General features: G+C 49.1%; 1 protein-coding gene across 1 annotated transcript in view; it reads left to right on the top strand.

The window, feature by feature from the left end:
* Positions 1-20,924, top strand: part of LOC138468323 (exportin-5-like) — a 1,170,237-nt gene that overhangs the window by 1,132,184 nt on the left and 17,129 nt on the right. The window contains exon 31 of the mRNA XM_069608829.1: positions 8,834-9,001. Within this exon, the coding sequence (XP_069464930.1) occupies positions 8,834-9,001 (168 nt within the window). The remainder of the gene's footprint in view (positions 1-8,833; positions 9,002-20,924) is intronic.

The raw sequence follows: 20,924 nt of genomic DNA, 5'->3' as shown, positions 1-20,924 counted from the left end.
GTGCATGCTACTAATAACATTCGATGACGTCACCCTCGACGGAGGCCTTCGAGGGACAACGACCCGACGCCATCGACACAGGGCTCGCTCTGCTGAAAAATTTCCAAAGCAGCCAAGCTGTGGACACTACATGTCAAAGATGAGGAATACGTTGGAGGACACAAACCATTCGAAACACAAAAACAGATGTTCCCCCTGCTATGAGGAACCCACCCCGCCCGGGCAATCCAGATTAACTAATAAGTTACTTACCGTTAGTAATGATCTGTCACATATTTAAGAAACTCCTGCACTGCAATGGGATGGGATGGGATGGTCAAAACTCGCAACCGGCAAACTTCACTTTCAGTGGCTATTTAGTGTTTCAGCTCCTCGCGTCTACCGCAAATACCAACACCGAGTTTCCTGGCTGTCGAGAAGGACTGTCCTTGCTTCTGGGGTCCCGCACTCTGTTGAGGGGGCTCAGACTCGGTCAGTCCTTCCTGGGAGTCCGGAGGATCTTCCTGGAGCTCTAGGCCAGCTTAAAAGCAAGGCACACAATCTGGTGTTCCTCTCCCTGGCTATACAGTTTCCAGCAGCAACTCTGTGGAAATTCAACAAGCTCCAAGATGGATGTTCAGGTGGCTTACTTTAAAGTTGAATGGTCCGACCAACTCAAGGGGAGAAATCGTCCTTGCAGGGGCTTCTCTGTCGATGCAAACTTGGCGTTTCGGCACTGCAGAAGGGCTTCACCAGGCAAAACAACTGTCCAGGAGTTGCAGCAGGCTTCCTCTTCAAGTTCTTCTTCGGTTCCTTCGTCCAGTGGTCGACTCTGCCTTCCAAGCCAAAAGACTCGCCTTTTATACAGTTCTCTCCCTTTCATTCCAGCCTAGCTGTCACTCATGCAGCAGGGTGGCAGTCCTTGCCGGCCAGTCGGTCAGCCAATCATCACAGAGTGCATTTGGGTCTCCTAGGAGGAGACTAAGCAAAGAGTTTCGGGCACCTCCCTCACTTCCTGCCTACCCCAGATACCCTGGAGCCAGAGGCGGGCTTCACTCATGAATCCTGCCAAAGGCAAAACGAACAATGAGACCAAACCTGGTTTGGCACGCAGAGTAAATCTCAAGAAGGACCTTTTCACAAAGAAATGGCAAAAAAAGACCACCGGGGCCATTTTGACAATAATGGCACCCTTGGGTGCTTTACTGCAGCTGCGAACACAGCCCTCGGTAAATGCACACCCCGATAGTTAAAACGAAACCACTGCCACCAGCCATTCAGTGAGGAAAGGGTAACATACAAATGTTACATGAGAAGCTAGACAAAGGGGATACTAGGTAACCCCTCCAGCACCCTATTGTAAGATAGCGTGTGCTGGGTCTAGGAAGTTACAAATGTAAGTAAAGTCAATTTCACTTTACTGCTCTAGGAAACAGTAGTTTAACCAAGGGAAGGTATTCAAACCTTTGGGTCATCCGAAAGACTTCCCTGTGCCACCACACTGACGGTGCAGTGTGGCACAATGTAAAAGATGATGCCTATGGAGTTTGTCAGACTCCACAACCAAAAGAAACAGTGTTAAAAAAAAATCACAAAAAATACGAGAGTGGGAAAAAGGGGCTCGCTCCTTCCAGGTTAAAAAAAAAATCAAGTCCTCAAAGTCCAGCAAAGTTGCTGGGGATCTCTAAAGTGGAGGGAATTAGCACATTTCTGAGAATTCTACCTAACAGGTGTCAACTACCTTGTAAGCCAGCTCCCTGAACTTCACACTGGTGTGGGTAGAGGGCTAAGGGTCATGGTGTTCCTCGACTCTGAATATGGAGTGCATGGAATAGAAGAAACCCGATCTCGACAGTGGCACGAAGGAACCATCGCCGACTGTCGGTGCCGGAGGCTTCATGATGGACTTCGGAGCCGAAGCTATAGATACCGAGGGTACTTTCAGTGCAGAGGGATGCTCGGGGAACCGATACACGTCGGGAGCCTCAGCCCTATGGCCTTCCGGAAACGTATGCCTGATGGGAGCAACTCCCGAAGACGCTTTCGAAGCAGACGATGTTGACGGAGTGGCTGGCTTGGGGTCGGGAGCACAGAGCGCCGCTTCAGCCGCCAAAGCCTGCTGGTTGGGGGCCAGAGCCACACCTACAGCCACTTGCGTCTTAAACATTTGCAACATAGAGGTCTTAAAACTCTCCCACTTCTCTTGAGTGGTCGGCACCGCCACGGGCATACCTTGTTACGACGATGAGATGGACTTACGTCAATGGTGGTGGTGTCGCTTCTTCCGCGAGGAAGACTAGGAATGGCTCCTGGAATAGGACCACTTCTTGGTCTTCTTAAGATGTCAGTCTTTCCCCTTTACCGGGGTGGGCTCCTCTGTCTCGGCCTGCGAGGACCGGACTAGTGACCGCAGCGGGAACTTGGCGACAGGTCGGCCCAAAGCCAGTTTCCCGGCCCTCTCACGCAAGGATTTCGGCTGCATCTTTGCGCACAAGGAGCAGGCCTCCGTGTCGTATGTAGCACCCACACACCATAGATCGACATCATGGGGGTCGGTCAAGGACATTCTGTCCTCACAATCGTGGCATAGTTTGAAGCCTGAACCCCTGTGGAACGACATTGCGTCAAGGATTTTGTCAAAAAAAGCATACAAAGTACAATAAGAATGTCAAGTAAACTTGAGTCGTGTTCCTGATGCCACGTTCAAGTGTGCAGAAAAGAGGAACTGACTTGTGGGGCGTATTGATGTGGTATATATACGATGCCTGATGTCACGTCCGGAGCCGATGACCGAGAGCCAAACAAGACAGATCGACGGCCGAGTCGAGGTCCACAACATAACCTGTTGAAATGTTTTCCAATCAGATGGAGTAGAACATCTATCATGATGAGGAATCTGCCGGAGAAAAGCAATCCATTGAAAGCCAGGTACAGCCAGTGTCTTAGGTTCCCACGTAGGGGTATGTAGTATTTCATGAAAGGTGGCAAATTCCTCTGCTATGTCAACGGGTTCCGTAACCATTTTCCCTTGTGTGTCCCGTATGGTGTGTACATAATCTCTGTCCTAGTCTCTCCATTGTCTATTCCCAAATGTACAGGCGAAACCCCTGGTTACGGTGGAACCACCTAAAAAGCAGTATCTAAGTCAAAGTCATCGACTTTGAAGCCTCTGGCTGTCATACCTGAGAAAAGGTGTACTCCTTTACCACAGAAAGACTTTTAAGTCTCTCACCTCCATGAATTTACACAGAGTTGGTACTGGAAACCGAAACACTAGTGTTAGGCTGAATCATATACAGTACCCTTAGGGAACACTACATACAATTAAGACTACAAGTGATAGTACAATTTCACCTTTGGTACAAGCCTGTACTACACAGTAAAATGGTAGCGATGGCGGAGCAGCCAGACTTATCTCAAGAGCAAATGAGCAGTAATAGTGATTACACCAAGGACTACAATTACTGTGACTCAAGCAAACACTGACTGAAGGTTTCTGGTAAAAAAAATATAACTACATTTATTTTTAAACCATCTGTTTGCAAAACACTTCACTTCTACTAAATAAAACCACACTCTAAATATACTACACACAATCAATTCCTCTTGTTCAGGTCAATTCAAGGTAAGTACATTAGAATTTGACAGACCAGTGTTTCGAAACAAAGACGTTACTGTGGGTTAATACGCGATCACTTTTTGACACTAATGACAGTTCGGTTTTAAGAAAATAAAGCATACCCGCAATACTTTTGTCAAGGCAATAGAATCAGAGGACGTTTTCTTAGCGACAGATAAGTCAATAGGCCTGCGCCAGTGTCAAAATGGAGCAGGGGCTCTGGGTTGAGAATCACACGGTTAGTATAGTTCACGATTAAAGTTTGCCAGGAGTACTGGATATTGTCAAAGGGAAGCAAAAGTTATAAGACGGAAGAAAGGACAAGCCTTCGGAAAGGAAAAGGGTTCACCCCGATTCCTCAAGGTCGGACGGAGAGAACGACCAAATGGACACAGTACATTATTCGGATGATGAAAGCTGGTGCTACGGCAGTTGTTCCTGGTAGTTCCTGCAGACTCACAGTTCCTGGAGCTTCAGTCGTGGGGACAACGACGACGTCTGGAGCGATCTGTACTACCCAGGGATGAAGCCAGCAGCAGCAAAGCAACGATGAATAAAAGGTGCTCTCCTTAAAAACAGGAGAGGGCTCTTCTGATGGCTATCCGGACCACTACAGTTCTGTGCAGTGATTTTGACCCAGAAGAGGATTCTCTGGCTGTTGAAGGTGAGCTGGTTGATCTCACCAGGCTCAAGGGAAGAAGACTCCGGACTGGATCTGCTCTGTCGTCGAAGGGCTTCACCGGGATCCAGCAGTTGCAGCAGCCTTCTTCTCCGCTTCTCTTCGGTTCTTGTAGTTCCAGTGGCGACTCTGACTTCCAGCCCAAGAGTCCTGCCTTTTATGCCAAAATCCCCCATTCACACAGCCTGGCTGTCAATCACACAGCAGGGGGGTTGTCCGGCCTGGACAACCACCTCAGCCAATCGACACAGAGTGCGACTTGGGTCTCCAGGGAGACCCTGGGCAGGGGGTTACTAAACCCCTCCCTCACATTCAGCCCATCTAGACACCCAGACGCCAAAGGATGGCTTCTGTGCAGAAGCCCGCCAAAGGACGGCGAACAAGGAAACCAAACCTGGTTTGGCCCGAAAAGCAAACAACAAGAAGGTCCTTTCCAACACGAAATGGCAAAAAACCACACCAGGACCCACGATAAAAACGATATGGGGTAGCGGGGTTTATGTTCGCGTCTGTCACCACAGCCAGAACATTAACAAGGGAATCCGTGTAAAAATGATAGTTACCACTGCCACCAGCCATGTTGAGTCGGGAAGGGGGACACAAAGTGCCCCTTGAGTCACAGAAGGACAGGGGAAAGATACTCCCCTCCAGTGCTCCATTGTAAGATGGGTTGTACTGGATCTGTATTTTAAAGACTAGTAAAGCCAATGGTGACTTTACATGTCTCTGGGACGACAGTAGTCATCCCCAGAAATGGATTTCACAAGGGAAGTCTAAAAGACATCCCTGTGTCACTGCACTTAAGGTGCTGTGTGACACACAAGTAAACCGATGATGCCTGGGGAGTTGGTGACACTCCATAACCCATGGGCACAAAAAGTACAACATACACAAAAAATACACTGTAAGAGTCGGAAAAAGGCTCACACTCTTACCAGGTGGAAAATAATAAACCCCAGAAATCCAGCAAAGCTACTGAGGGACACTCACTAGGTAAGGGAAATTAGCCATGAATGAGAATTCTCCTTAACAACCAGAGAGGGGAACACCAGCTTGTGTGCGTTGCTTTTAAGTTGGCCAAGAGCTCTAGGAAGATCCTCAGGACTCCCAGGAAGCCGGACTTACTGAGCCTGAGCCCCTTCAACAGCGTGCAGGACCCCCCAGATGCAATGAAGGCCCCCCCTCAACAGCCAAGAACCGTAGTGTTGCTGATTGCGGTAGACTCGAGCTGAAACACCGAAGGGCCACTTGTTTGAAGATTGCCGGTTGCCATCGATGACCGTCCCGTTGTAGTGCAGGAGTCCCCAGAAGTCCTCCCTCAATGTCCCCACGACTGAGGCCCAGGAACACCAGGATCTGCAGAGCTGCACAGGAACAGAAGTCATCTGCTGCATTTTTCTTCAACCTAAATGTACTGTAAAGTCTGAGAGAACTTACCTCTCTGTGTAGATTTGCTTCTACTTCACAAGTCTCTCGGCTTGTGGCCCTACATTTGATTCATCTTTTTCACTAAAGACTTCTAAAACATTGTGCAAAGACTTTTACTAACCTGCAAGAAGTGCTTTAGCTACATAGACATTTGCCCATTGACATTGGCTTAGCCTGGTTCCTTGAATGACTCTTCTCTCCTCTGTTATACATTGAGGGGGCCCAAAAGTATTTGCCTGCTTTAAGAATATTTGTGATGTCTTGCTTGTTCTAATAACACTTTCTTTTGACACTCTCAAAGCCTACTCTATATGTAAAGGTAATATATTAATGTCCCCAGTCTCCTAGCTATTTGTCACCTGAGGGTGTAGGAAGTGTGTGGGCCATCCCCAATGGGTCTTTACTAATTCTGAGAAACCTAAGAGTGTGTATTTCTGAAGTGTGTTTAAGTGTTGCTTTTATATTGCTCCCTTCTGAAGAAGGCTTGTTTAAATGACTGGTAAATAAATGTTTAATCAAGAAACCCTGAGTATCAGTGTTTGTTTGAGTAATGGTCACTGTGAATCTCTCTGTAACTCCACTACTGCTCACATTGCCCCTCTTGAGATGAGCCTGGCTTCTAGGTCACACTACCAACCTGTGTAGTTTAGACTTATACCAAAGGTTGGGTCCCTATTGCCGGAAGGCTGAGGTTGTTGTTGCGCACCATAAGGGTACTACCCCAATTCTTTACCTAACAGGCAGCCATGGCCGGAGGTAACTGTAGTGACGGATGCTTCCCTCACAGGGTGCGGAGCTCACGGCAACGATCTGAACATCAGTGGTTGTTGGTCTCCATCGGAATCCAAACTTCCCATCAATCTTTTTGAGCTGAGAGCAATCAGGCTTGCACTTAAGGCGTTCCTGCCATCTGTACGGGGGAAGAATGTCCTGATAATAACGGACAACACGGTGGCCATGCATTACCTCAACAAAAGAGGTGTAGGTAGCTACCACTGTGCAGAGAGGTGATGCAGCTCTGGTTCTGGGCAATTCAAGAAGGAATCTCCCTAGGGGCAGTTCATCAGGCTGCAGAGGAGAACACGGTGGCAAGCGCCCTGAGCAGACAGAGCGCAGTCTCCCAACAGTGGGAAATATCTCAGTAAGTCTTTCAAGAGGTCTTCGCCCTTTGGGGAACCTCGCAAGTGAATCTGTTCGTGACCGGTGCCAACCGGAAGTGCAAGCAGTATTGCTCAAGGGAATTTCCTCCAAGGAGCTCTAGGAGACTCATTTGTGGTGGATTGGGAAATCCCGCTACTGTACGCGTTTCTTCCGGATTGGGCCAGGAGAGCATGGTACCCAGAGCTTCTGGAAATATCCATCTGTCCTCTGATGCGTCTTCCCCAAAGAGAGGATCTTTTCTCGCAAGAAGGTCGGGTTCTCCATCCGAAGGTCAAGACTCTCAACCTTCACCCTTGGTTTCTGAAAGGTTGAGATGCAAGGCTTGGGACCTCCCAAATGATGTAATGGAAGTGTGGCTTTCACAAGGCGGCCGGCAACAAAATCTCTGTACCGTTGGAATAAGTTTTGCAACTGGTGCAGAGGAAGGAATGTTAATCCTTTTCATTGTTAGACTCTGGATATTCTATCCTTTTTGATTTAATTAGTCCACAAGGGTCTTCAAGTAGGGACCATTAAAGGTTACCTAGCAGCGCTCTCGATCTTTAAGCGCTCATCAGAGGAATCCTCCTATTTTAAGATGGTTACTCAATTTCTGAAAGGGATCACAAATGTGTGTTTCAGGTTCCGGTTTGGGACCTTAACTTGGTCTTAAAGTTTCTGATGGGTGCTTCATTTGAACCATTGCACTCATGTCAATTGAGGTTGTTAACCTTTAAGACTGTGATGTTGGTTGCTCTTACATCTGCACGTAGAGTGAGTGAGTTGCAGGCACTTTCTTCCAAGACACCCTTTACTGTATTCCACAAGGACAGGGTTGTGCTGAGAGTTAGACCCTCCTTTTTACCTAAGGTAGTTTCAGACTTTCATTTGTGTTTGAGAATTGTGCTACCTGCCTTCTATCCTCCTCTGCATCCTAGTAAGGAATAAGAAAGGCTTCATGGGTTGGACCCTAGGAAAGCTTTGAGCTTTTATTTTTCCAGAATGTCCAAGGTGAGAGTGGATGACCACCTCCTTTGTAGTATACCGGGCACAAACGAGGCCAGGCTGTGTCTAAACGGACCTTGTCTAGGTGGATCATCCTCACTATTTCTGAATGCTATACTTTGGCGGGAAAGGTCCCTCCTGAGGGCTTGCAAGCTCATTTAACCAGAGGCATTGCTACTTCGACAGCCCTACAAAGGGGTGCCCCTATAAGAAGCATTTGTGATGTTGCAACGTGGTCTTCAATACACACGTTTACCAAGCATTATTCCCTGGATACTTCCCATGCTCAGGATATGTCGTTTAGTAAGGCAGTCCTTTATTCTGCCCTTTAATTTCAAGTCTTACTAAATTCTTCACCCTCCTCCATTCATGGATACTGCTTTGGGAGTCTTTCGAAGATGAGGAATACGGTGGAGGATACAGTACATTCTAAGAACAAGTTACTTACCCCTAGTGACGTTTTTTCGACTGGATGTTTCTCCAACGTATTCCTCGTTGCCCTCCCAAACTACCCCTCGGTAGAATTTCACATCCTATTACAGCTTTTGTTCGAACAAGGCTGAGTACGGTCGGCCCGATTTGTGCGCCCTTCTGCTACACGTGGGGGGGGGGCACAAGAACGGAGGCTACGTGCGCCTTGCGTACTACTTATAACATCCGATGACGTTGCCCTAGACGGAGGCCTTCAAGGGACATCGACCCGACGCCATCGACGCAGGGGGCCCTCTACCGAAATATTTCCGAAGCAGCCGAGCTGTGGACACTACATGTCAAAGATTAGGAATACGTTGGAGGAACATCCAGTCGAAAGAACGTTACGAGGGGTAAGTAACTTGTACTTTTATTGCAATTTCACACTCCTATTTTGATAAAATGTACATTTGAGTTTGTGGTGTGATAAATGATTTTGCATGTAGTTTCTGTCTTTATATCCTTTTTCTGTTCACCTGTGTAAAGGGCTTTATTTTTACTCATATTTTTAGCGTCCACGTTTTATTGAACTGAAGATCGTAATGGAGCAGATTCCAGACATTCAAATAGACTCTTTGGAGCAGTTTGATGCAAAACTTCTGATCCCTCCCCCTGTCCAGAAACCCGCTGACAAACGGAAGAAGGAGCATTTCAAGCGCCTGATAGCCGGCTGTATTGGGGTAAGACCTTAACTGAGGTACACTAATTATATTTCTAATTGTTTTGTACATAGATCTATGGGGCTTCCTGTACCCCTTCTATCACAGTTTTGATGTGTATGTTGAAAGGAATATTATAGCTGATAATGCTGTACCGTGGTCATGCCAAAACACGCAAAGTAAGCCGTTATAGACATATGGTCTGATTAGACACTGTAGAGTATTAAAGACAATTGTATAAAATCACACTGTGCCAATCGCTATAAAGTTTAATGCATAAATGCAATATGAATTTATTGATTCCAGAGTCAGCCTGACAGATGTTTCGAGCCTAAGCTCTTCTTTTGAGGCTGGATTAGATCACAACATGTGTAAGTGAATTATTACATTGGTAAACCAATATATTGTCTTGGCGGGACAAACCCAAAGTTCAACAAAAAGGTGATGCAGGCAAAGTAGATTAAATCCAACCAAATTGATACAGATACCTCCAGGTCATAGGCAGTAATGACAGATCAATTTCATAAGGGTCTGATGGCACATAACATGTGAGTGATAGCGAATCCAATTTATTGAGACATAATGACACAGAAGATACATAGAGAAGAAAAAATGGGAAAACAATACAAAAGCACCATTAGTAATTTAATAGTATTCAAAAGGGCATATACTTTCTAATTGCGTAGTCACCTGGGCAGTGTGTCACATCACCTCAGCCACGTAGAAACTGTTGGGTAATATTACCTTGAAGTGTTCTTGTTGTTAAGTCCTTAAAATAAAATTAATTGGGAAAGGTGGTAAACATGGTAAGTACAACTCTCTAATTTTGAGATTATTATCATTAAAACACCATTGTGCTAATTGCTACCATAGCGCTGCCACTTACCCTTAGGTTTGGTAGCAAAAATCTGTTCCGAATTCCTACAGAAAAATATTAAATATGACAACCGTCACCTCACAATACATACTATTTGTTAGATAATCCTGTTTTTCCAACAAAATTATTAAAGGAAGCAGGCAATTACCTGTATATCCTTCGCTGTTGCTTCACAACGATTAAATTACTGTATTCCATTGATAAACAGCATGATTTAATGTTGTCATCACTGCCAAGTATTCGTAGAAGGTGTTAAAGATTACGGTCAAATAAATGCAGCCGATGGTGGGAAAAGAGAAAGAGAGAGCCCCCGATCAGAATCGCTCAATTAGGGTCGCTAACAACAGCGCTTCAGACTCTTCTAATTGCCATGTTAAAGGTCCCCAAGGGACCGTAGCAAAAACAAAACCCGTTTTTACTTACGCGCCCTTTCAGCACAGAACCACGTTGTCAAGGAACCTCATCGTAGTGAACTGACTGAATATGTACGCTGTTAACTGTACCGGTACTCATGCTATTGTGTCCACCATCTTGGGAGGTCTAATTACAGAACGGTATCCTAGACAGGCTCTACTTGGGAGCAGCTAAATTTCTCTATAGATAATATGTATGCTGTACTTTATATGCACATACTGATAGATATCCGAGATATTAGCAGGATGATTACCTGCCAGAACCCTGAGTCCACTGTTGTCTATGGCCATGGTATAAAAAATTGTATAAAAAAATAGCGTATAGATATTGGCCACCAGGGGGCGCACGGACGATGACTCCATCCGTGTGAGCTTTCCCCCACATGGTGCGTGAAGTGGAATGAGCCCCCCACTCTTGGACCCCTCCCCCAGAGCTACGAACCGCACTGCCTATGTGTGAAGGTCCCCCCACCCAGCAGAAGAAAACCCGACAAGAATCTGGGTCGAAATCACGGAGAACCAACGCTTCCAAGTGCCGGCCCACGGCACTGCGGGCAGCCGAAAGCGAAACCGGGGAGAACACACGTGGGCAACCTGAGAAGCCGGGCAGCGCACTGCACGCCACAGGGTTCGCCAGTGCGAGTCTCCCAGCACTCATCCCCAGGACGACGAGGTGGGAATAAAAAAGGAACTAATAACGAACAGAGGAGCGGATACGTAGTACGCGCTGGAGCACCTGCGTAATGAGCCTGAGTACCCACGCATACTAAGGCAGAGCGAACGCTGTGATACCGCCAAAGAAAATCTGGACACAATACCTCGAAGCAGCGGGTGTCTGGGAACTAACCCCAACGTCCTAAGAGGCCCCCCCACAACCAAGAACACACCAAAGTGGTTCCGCACAGGCTGACCTCCAACAGGCGACCGACAACTCGAACAGTGAACCCCCTGAGCCTCACGGCAGGAAAAGGAATCGCAAACACCTGCAACGCCGAGTCCAGTCCACGAGCGGAGCACACGAAAAATACACAGCGGAGGCCTCCCCACGGTACAAGTAAGTGCTGTGCCGCGCACTGCCCTGCTCCCTCGCCACCTGAAACGGCTCCACCAGAGAGGGAAAGCAGACCCTCTTGAACTGTCCCAACTCCCACATAGTCACTAGGAGTATCCCATCCTACGCGCAAAGACATCTAAAGACCTGCAAGGCCACGCACCCCAGGATACAGGGAGCGTAGACACCGGAAGCCTATCTGCCCCTCAGAACACTGCACACAAGCATACAGATAGCAGACTTTCTCCAGCATGGGGTCTGGCATGGATTCACATGCTCATGAATATTCCTCGTCGTCAGGCTGGGAATCCTCATTAACGAAAAAATCTGTTTCAGTTTCGTTTCTGAACTGTCTTTCTCCTAATAACCAATCACTGGTCTCTGGGTCATACTGCCCCCAGCCAAGGACTGCCCTCTACCTAAGCCCCTCCTCTGGCAGCCATCTTCAGAGTTTTACCGCGCGCTCAAGTGTTGGGAGTCCTCGTGCTATAGCTCTCGGGCTTTTACTGCATTTTGCTATTTTTCAAAGAGTTTACTCTCTTTTTTTCAGTCAATTGAGCCTCAAGCTCCACCGTTTCTACTTCTGATCAACGGGGACCCGTTTCGGATTTTCCTACGCCCCTCATGGGCGAGTTTTCTTCGAGTTTTGCTTCTTGGAGGATTCCGGAAGATCTTTGAGGCCTACCCCGTGTGGACATGGCCCAGGACAAAGGAAACATGACACCCGGATCCAAGCTTTTCAGGAGCTGTCCTGGATGCGGATTACAAAATGTCTTCAAGGAATATAAGCACTCTTGGTGCCTCTACTGCCTTCACAATGACAAATCGCACGTGGAAAAGGACTGTGCGTTTTGTAAGAATATGTCCGAACGGACAATGAGGGATCGTCGTACTCGACCCATCAACTGGCTGGAGGGGACGAACCCAGCAGCAGGTGAGAAGTAGTCTAGGCGGTCTTCTAAGACCTTTGATGGCACTCTGCCGACGGGGACTCAATAGAAGGCAAAGCACAGCGAGTCCGCGGGCACCCGGGAGCGCCGATGGGTCAGGCTCTTTGGCTGCCAGGCAGGGCGCAATGTCACTGACGCCATCAACTACGAGCCAACGCTCTGGCTCGGGGAAAAGGAAGTCTGAGAACCCGGGTAAACTTCAGGAGAAGTCCTGGTCGATCCTGACAGCGGCAGCGGAGGGGGAGCGAGGCAGCGACCCTCCGCCCAAGGTGAAGGCCTCAGGTCGCCCAAAGTCGCGAAGGCCCTGATTCACCCGGCTAAGAACTCGATCGAGGGAGTCGGTGCGGCCCTGGCGAAGCCTGTGGAGGCTATACCAGTGAAGACGACCTCCGGGCCTAGAGTTTTCCCTGCCACCACGGAGGGAATCCTCTTTTCAGCCTATCGATAAGACCCCCCTGAAACCCCGGGCGGAGAAGGGGGGGTGGGGGGGCGGGGCACGGTAGACATTACGGACACAGATGCCACCTCTGAAGATGTGCTGGCTGGCGTCGCAAAGATCCTGGACAAGAAGTTCGAGGAGGTCCATTCCTACTGGAGGGATCCCGACAAGGCGGACGAAGAAAGCGACGGTGGTGCTGACGAGGAGCCACGGACTGTGGAGGAGACTGAGCCTACTCCCCAACCGACCCTCCCGTCGCAACCGGTGCCTATGCCACGAGACAACTCAGGAGCGATCTTGATGGCTATTCAGGCCTTGTGTACGTAGATGAGGACATGGTTGGCCTTACCCCCAGCGGACGATCCAGCGGAGCCTGGACTGGCGGGAAGTCCACCGAGCAAGCGGAGGCGAACCCATCCCCCTCCTCCTTTCCAGCCTTCTCAGCCTTCACCTCCTTCCCCTCCACCGAGGGATGAGACGGGAACAGAGACAGCAATGACGGGGACGGACGACGACAGTGGTGATGGAATGGACCTCCCATCACCACCGACTCGGGTCCCCCCTGCCCCCGACGAAATTGGCTCCTTCCACGCCATGATCGCCAGAGCATCTGAGCTCTTCCAGCTCTGCCCCGAAGATCAGAGGAGGGAGGGTTTCCTCTACCAACAGCGGGGGGCTAAGAGGAAGACTGTTCTCGCAGTCACGTTACTGGATGTCATCTGGGACGAGGGGCTGGTGCTCCTGAAGAACCCGTCCACGGCCCCTTGCTAAGAGAGACCGGTACGAGAAGTACCAGTCCCGGACTCCGCCCCTATGTGCCTCAGGGCACAGCCGTCCCCGGATTCAGTGGTCTTCGCGGCGGCCAAGAAGAAAGCGGCGGGGGCGACGGCTTCAACTTCAACATCCCTGCCGGACGGCGAGGGGAAGAAGCTGGACGCCATAGGACGATGGGACATCTCGTCGGCAACGACTATTAAAGCGGCAATGCCCTCGCCATCGTGGCACGCTATGACAGGGAGCTGTGGTTCAAGATCGCTCCCCTGCTGGACTTCCTCCCGGACGACAAGTGGGCTGAGGCCCTAGAAATCCTACAGGAAGGTGAGGTGGCTTTGGACCACGCCATTATGGTGGCCACGGACATTGCCGACACCGGCTTTCGTCAGATGGGAAACAGCGTTTTCCTTAGCCGGCGTGGTTGGCCTAAGGCCACCGACTTCCGCCAAGACGTGCAGACCAGGGTTCTGGACATGCCCTTCGACGGAAACAACCTGTTCGACAAGACAGTGGACGAGTCACTGCAGGCCATTAAGGCGGACACCGAGACGGCTCGGGCCTTGGGTGTTCAACAATGGCCGTCCTTTCAGAACTCCGGAGGCAAGCAAGGTGCCTCCAAAGGATTCAGCGGCGATTCCTCGTCGTACCGCCAAGCGGCCCGCTCCTCGTCGCAGGAGGCCTACAGAGGACGCGGCAAGACAGGAGGATCGCATTGTCACCAAGGAGGCCAAGGCGGCAAGGCCGTGACGAAACAGGACTAAACCAGCCGTGGCGTCGGGTCCCCACCCGAGCACCCCAGTGGCAGGCCGGGTGGTGAAATTCGTCAGCGTGTGGGAGTCCATCTCTGACTGCTGGGTGCTTGATGCCCTGGCCCGTTGGCACACCCTGTCATTTCAGAGAAGGTGCCCCCGGATACCACTCGTGGCCAGGAAGGAAAACCACGTCCCACAACTACTTCTGGAGGTACGAGCGATGCTAAGAAAGGGAGCCATAGAACTCGTCCCAAAAAGGCTCCGGGGCTCCGGAGTGTACTTGCGGTACTTCCTCATCTGGAAGAAGACCGGCGGTTGGCGACCCATCCTGGACCTTCTTCGTCTGAACGAGTACATCAAGTCTCAGAAATTCCGGATGGTCACCCTACAGCACGTGCTGGGACAGCTGGAGGAAGGCGATTTCCTATCGTCGCTGGACTTGGATGATGCCTCCTTCCGCATCCCCATTCTAAAAGGACATTGCAAAATTCCTACGATTCGTGGTCCAGGGGCGGCAATATCAGTTCAAGGCCCTCCCCTTCGGATTGAAGTCAGCGCCCAGGGTGTTCACCAAGTGCCTGGCACCGGTGGTGGCGTGGCTGCGCCTGCAAGGGATCCACGTCTACCCCTACGTGGACGACTGGCTCATCCGAGCAAGGTCAAGGGAACTCGCCGTCGATCACACAGCAAAGACCGTCCAACTGCTCACGGATCTGGGATTCTCAATCAACTTTGCGAAATCCCACTTGGTACCGTCGCAAGTCACCCTGTTCCTGGGAGCCAGACTCGACATAGTGGCATGATTGGCTTCACAGTCGAAGGAAAGCACGAAGGCCATCCTGGGCAAGGTACAACAGCTGTTGGCCATGGACGCTACCAGGGTGAGATCCATCAAGTCCCTACTCAGCATGATGTCCTTGTGCATCTACCTTGTGCTCCTGTGCAGGCTGTGGATGCGACCACTACAAGAGTTCCTCGACGCCTGTTGGATGCGGGCAGTTTCGAAGACAGGATCTCACTCTGGATCAGTATGACCCAGAGACCAGTGATTGGTTATTAGGAGAAAGACGGTTCAGAAACGAAACTGATATTTTCTTTACCAAGGATTTCCAGCCTGACGATGGGGAATATTCATGAGCATGTGAATCCATGCCAGACCCATGCTGGAGAACAATAGTTACAGATAAGTAACTTGTTCCTTACCTCACATACTTTTCCTGCACACTGTCTGGAGCTCAGCACAGTCACCCCCTCAGTTGCTGGTCTGGAAAAAGAACCCCATGTGACAAGGGCTAAACGCTGAAGAGAGTTGAGAGGCCAGCAGACGCCCCTTAACCAAAACCGGACAAAGCTGGAACCAGGAACACTGAACAGTAACCGGAGTCCCGCTCCATTCAACAATTGAAACTGGTGGCATAGACAACACCGAACTCCCCCAACATAACCACTTTTACCTAATCTCTTGGTGCAGTCCTCAGGACCTACTACAACTCACTGTGCCTCGTGCAAACAAACCAGGACCGGAGAAAGAGGGAACCTTTTATCACAATAATGGAATGACTCTGAAGACACCCTGAATCGGCCCAACAGACCCAAAACTCTCCTAAAGGTTCCAACAGACTCAAAGCGCCAAAGCAACCTAGCATTTCAACAAAAAAAAAATCGAAAGCAGAGGAACCTCCCCAGAGGGCGACAAAACGCCTACAGAATCATGCGCACATGAACGTACGAGGCAGGCTTGCACCCTTCAAATGTTCACCCCTGCAAACAGGGAGGGACTCTACTCTCCCCAGGAACATGGCTACCTCGGGACCAGAAGCTGCAGCCACTAAGGTGGATGTAGCTGATCTCCTAACGGAACTAAAGAGTATGAGAGCAGACATCTCTGGAAAAATAGAAAAAATAACACACAGAATAGACAAAATGGAGGAGAGGCTGGAAGAAGTGGAACATAATCAGACCACCCTTTCCGCACTTGAATCACAAATGAATGTCAGAATCGCAGAAATAGAAACAAGAGAAGAGGAAATCTGCATGATGGTTGATGACCTTGAAAACCGTGAGCGACGCATCATTCGCGTTTTCAGAGTCCTGGACAGGGGAGTTGCTAGTTCTGGAAAAGACCCGGGGCTACGCTGATGTCGGAGCTGTTAGGACCGGGGGCTAGCTAGTCTTTTGGTTGTAGCTCCTGAGATTCTATCCGGGGCTACAACCAAAAGATCAGGGGCTAAAGCCCCCTTAGCCCACCCCTAGCAACGCCCCTGGTCCTGGAAAAGGATGGAGAATTGTTAGGCAGAAACCTGTGCAGTTCCCTTAGGAACCACTGCAAAAGATTTAAGACTACAGGTGTTTGGCAGTAAACCCACTTGGTAGCAGTCTGTACCACACAGATTCACTGGTATCTGTGGCTGAGCAGTCAGACTTCCCTCAAGAAGAGTTAGGCAGTATACAGAGCATACAAAATAGGTACAGAAATACAGTAGCACAAGCAAACACTGACCAAAGCTTGGGTGTAAAAGTATATAATTATTTATTTAACACACACTTATAAAACACACTAGCACTAAATTGGTAAGATAAGTTCAAAACACAATCACTATTATCATATGTACATCCCTGCATACTTGTTGGACAAGAAACCACTTATTTCCAGACAGAGGTGAGCGCTTAACGTTCGATGGCACTCCAACAAGTTAAATAAAAAGGGGAGGGAAAAGCAGAATTATGGAAGCATACACACTAAACACTTTTTAAAGAACCACAGCAAGTTGGGAAGGCACAGTCTACTGGTGAGCAAGGAAGTTTAGGTGCCAGGACCACTTTCAAGGGAGCCAGGCGGCAGATGCCCAAGATCAGACAGTTACACAGAGTCTTCAAAGTTTGTGGAGGTAGTTCGAAAAAGGTTTAGTTCAGTGCAGGAGAGTTACCTAAGGTGTCCTAGGCTAACCCAGGTTCGAGAGACGAGGATTTAATACACCCTGTTCAAACGGTTGCAAGGGAAGCCAGACGGAACACGGTACCTTAAATGGAGAGGATCATCCAGCGGGGGCAGTTGTTCCTGGCAGCGGGTGCAAGTCGCAGCGTCGTCCAGAGGAGGAGAAGATCTCGTCGTGGAGGAAGGATGAAGGTCGTTGCACTGCCAGGGAAGAAACCAACCGCGGACTTCTCCGGTACAAAGGTACTACCCTTTCGGTTCGCGGTAGTGGTGAAAACGTGGTATCCCGGTTGCCGGGGTGCTTGGCACAGGCAAGGCGGCCACGAGATGCTCCAGGAAGGCGAAAAGAAGGTAGACTGGTTATCCACCACCAGTCGAAGGAAGAAGACTCTCCGGGCTGGAGATCTCCTGTCACTGGGAAAAGTGGTGAGATGGTTCAGCAGGGCTCCACCGGTGGTGTCGTCATTGCAGGCCGGCTCAGCTTCTCCCTCCTCAGATTCTTAGGTCCTGTGGCGACTTCTGAAGTTCCAGTCCCCAAAGCCCTGCTTTTATGCAGCATAGCCCCATTCACTCAGCCTAGCTGTCAATCAAACATGCTAAGTGATGAGCCGGCCAGCTCACCACTTGGGCCAATCACACTAGAGTGCGACTTGAGTTACCAAGGTAACTCAGTCCAGGGTGCCTAAACCCCCTCCCACACCCCCTGTGGTACCCAGACAGAGTGGCACCACTTTTGGAGGCTTCTGTGGAGAAGCCCACCAAAAAGTGGAACAAAGGGCTCGACTTGGGTTGGAGTCACAGAAGAGAACTCAAACGCCATTTTAGAATAGAGTTCTGGCAAAAAATACCAACCGGCGAATTAATATTAAATAAATAAACCGGCGGTATGTTCGAGGCTATAAGAATTAAATAATTAAAGTTGGTAGCCTCGAACAATGGGAAAATCCCATAGAGATATATTTGCGGTCGAATATAAAAAGTAGTATCCACTGCCACCAGCCAAAACTCGATCAGGGGGGACGGAGACGTGCCCCCTCGAACAACAGACCCCGTGGCAATCGAATTGCCCCGACCAGTACGTCCACAATATGATGGTTTGTACTGGTTTCTGTTCATAATTTGGGACTAGCAAAGCCAATGGTGACTTTACATGCCCTGGGAGACAGTAGTCAGTCCCAGGGTATGGAGTCTATGTTGGGGGGTCGCTACGACACCCCTGGGTTACGGCACGGAGGGTGCTGTGTAACCCACATCAAAAAAAAACACATGAGACCCTATGGAGTAAAAGACCCCATAGCCCATAAAACACATTGAAAGTTAAAGGAACACCTCAAATCATGTCTAAGAGTGGGAGCAAAAGAATCTCACTCTTAGCAGGAGAGAAAAAAATAAACCCCAAAAAATCCAGGAAAGCTGCTGGGGGACCCACTAGGTTTGGGAAATTAGCCTTAGAGAGAATTCTCCCTAACAAGAATCAGAAACAGACCTCAGGAAAACTCTCCGCACACTAATAAAAACACTCTTTGGAGAGGACTCCCTAGATGAACCGAAACTGAACCACATCCACTGTGCAGGTAGAACAGCAGGTGGTCCAAGATCGATACTCGCTAGATTCCACAACTACGCGGACAAAGCCCGTGTCCTGGACAAGGTCAAAAGAGGTATCCACATCCCCTCGGATGGAGCAAACATAACTATATACCAGGACCTCTCGTCTCTTACCCTAATGATGAGAAGAAAATGCCAACCGCTAACAAAATTCTTGAAGGACAAAGCAGTAAGATACCGATGGGGATACCCCTTTGCACTAACATTTGAATGGGAGGGCTCAACAATACAGCTGAAAACCGAAAGACATTGCAGGATGTACAGCAGACATAGTAGGAGGACAGGAGGGAGGAGCAGCCCCAGATGACAGGAAAAACAGAGAGGGAAGATTAATGGACCGAGACGGAAAAGAATTCCAGGCGCACGGAAATTCAGAAGGATGAACGCGCCCTCCGACAGCGAACAATGAAATCTAAGGAGCACAACAGAGAAAAAGGTTTGTCGGCCCGTGGAAGGGTAAAGAGGGTCGGCGTAGAACTGCTCAGGTGATGAAGTCTGGTACAGACAAATTGACACATGGAGCTAACACGCCTGAAAGAAAGTAAGAATTTATGTTAAACACTATGCACAGCACACACACCGAAGAGGGGGAGATGAACTAAGGGAATGCGTTTTCACTACCAATGTTGCAACTGTCAGGAAAATGAAACCATGGGGGGAATTCAAAGAGGGCTCATTACAAAGAGAAAAGGAAAAGCACATGGACCAATAGGGTTATGCCTCCCATGGTGGTCCGAAACGGACAAGCTAAAGATAGCTCAGAAGTATCGGATGCCACAAATGGTCAAGGGATGGGAGGGGGGAGGTAAGGGTAAGACATTGATTCGCATGGCAGGCAAGCATAAGGGACTACACAATCAAAACTTGTTGACTTTGAAAGAAAGCACTAGGGACCCAAAAAGCGAATACAATATGATTCATCATGTCCCAGTCAGCTAACATGACATCCAACAGGCCCAGATCCATCAAAATCGGAACTCTGAATGTCAAGGGACTAAATTCCCCCACTAAAAGGTAGTTGGTCTCCAGATAATTTAAATGCGCCAATCTTGACATAGTCTTTTTTACAAGAGTCTAGATATGTAGGAGAAGAGCGAAGATCCTATACGCCAGATCCGGTCTCGAATTGTGGGGATCCGGCCCGTTGAGGAAAGCTGGCGTAGGTATCCTTGTCAAGAAGGAACTCAAATTCGATGTTATGAAAACAAGGTCCGATGTAGGAGGCAGAGCAATAGTCATGGTGGGCAGGGTACACAATACCATCATCACACTAGCCTCCATCTATGCACCGAACACTGGCCAGTCCCGCTTCTTGCAACACATGATCTCCAAAATCATGCTGGAGGCGGAAGGAAAGGTGATCCGTGGGGGCGATTTCAACTCTTGCGCTGACCCCACACTCGATAGACAAGCTGGGAAACCCACTAGCGAATAACTCGCCTGATGCCGGTCTCACGGAAGTGATCAAATTGATAAATGTATACAGTCTACAAGACACATGGTGTCTAATACACCCTCAGCAAACAAGGTTCACATTCTACTCGGCCCCACACGCCACATACACAAGGATCGATTACATGCATCTTTCACCCGGTTTAACAGACGCAATGTCCGCCTCAACAATCGACCCAATCACATGGTCTGACCACAACATGGCCACGGTTACCCTCAACATGATAGCGCTTCCCCCACAGGAACTCAAAATGGCGTTGCAATGAATCGCTCTGGAAAGACCACTTATACCGCGAACAGCTAACGAAGGAAATCAGTGATTATTTTGAACGTAATAACACAGGACAATTGTCCAAAAACACAGTGTGGGAGGCGGGGAAAGCAACGTGGAGAGGCATCCTAATGAGAGAAGCAGCGTCCAAAAAGAGAGAGAACTCTGATAGTGCAATCTCATTTCTGAGTTTCTTTTCTCTTAGACCTTTCGAGCGCAATCCATCGACAGAGAGGCGTAGGAGAATAGCTGAAGCAGCCCAAAAAAGGGAAGAGCTATGCCAACTTGAGCTAGGACAAGTGATTCGTAGACTTCAATTCCTAAAACAAAAACACTACAAAAAAGGGGATAAAGCTGACACACTATTGGCAGCCAGATTAAGAGGGCAACGGGCAGATAGATGGGTGGCATCCATTGAAAAC

The sequence above is a fragment of the Ambystoma mexicanum genome, chromosome 4q, assembly GCF_040938575.1.
Source record: "Ambystoma mexicanum isolate Mex_15411 chromosome 4q, UKY_AmexF1_1, whole genome shotgun sequence".
Lineage (NCBI taxonomy): Eukaryota > Metazoa > Chordata > Amphibia > Caudata > Ambystomatidae > Ambystoma > Ambystoma mexicanum.
This window is presented reverse-complemented; position numbering and strand designations above follow the sequence as displayed.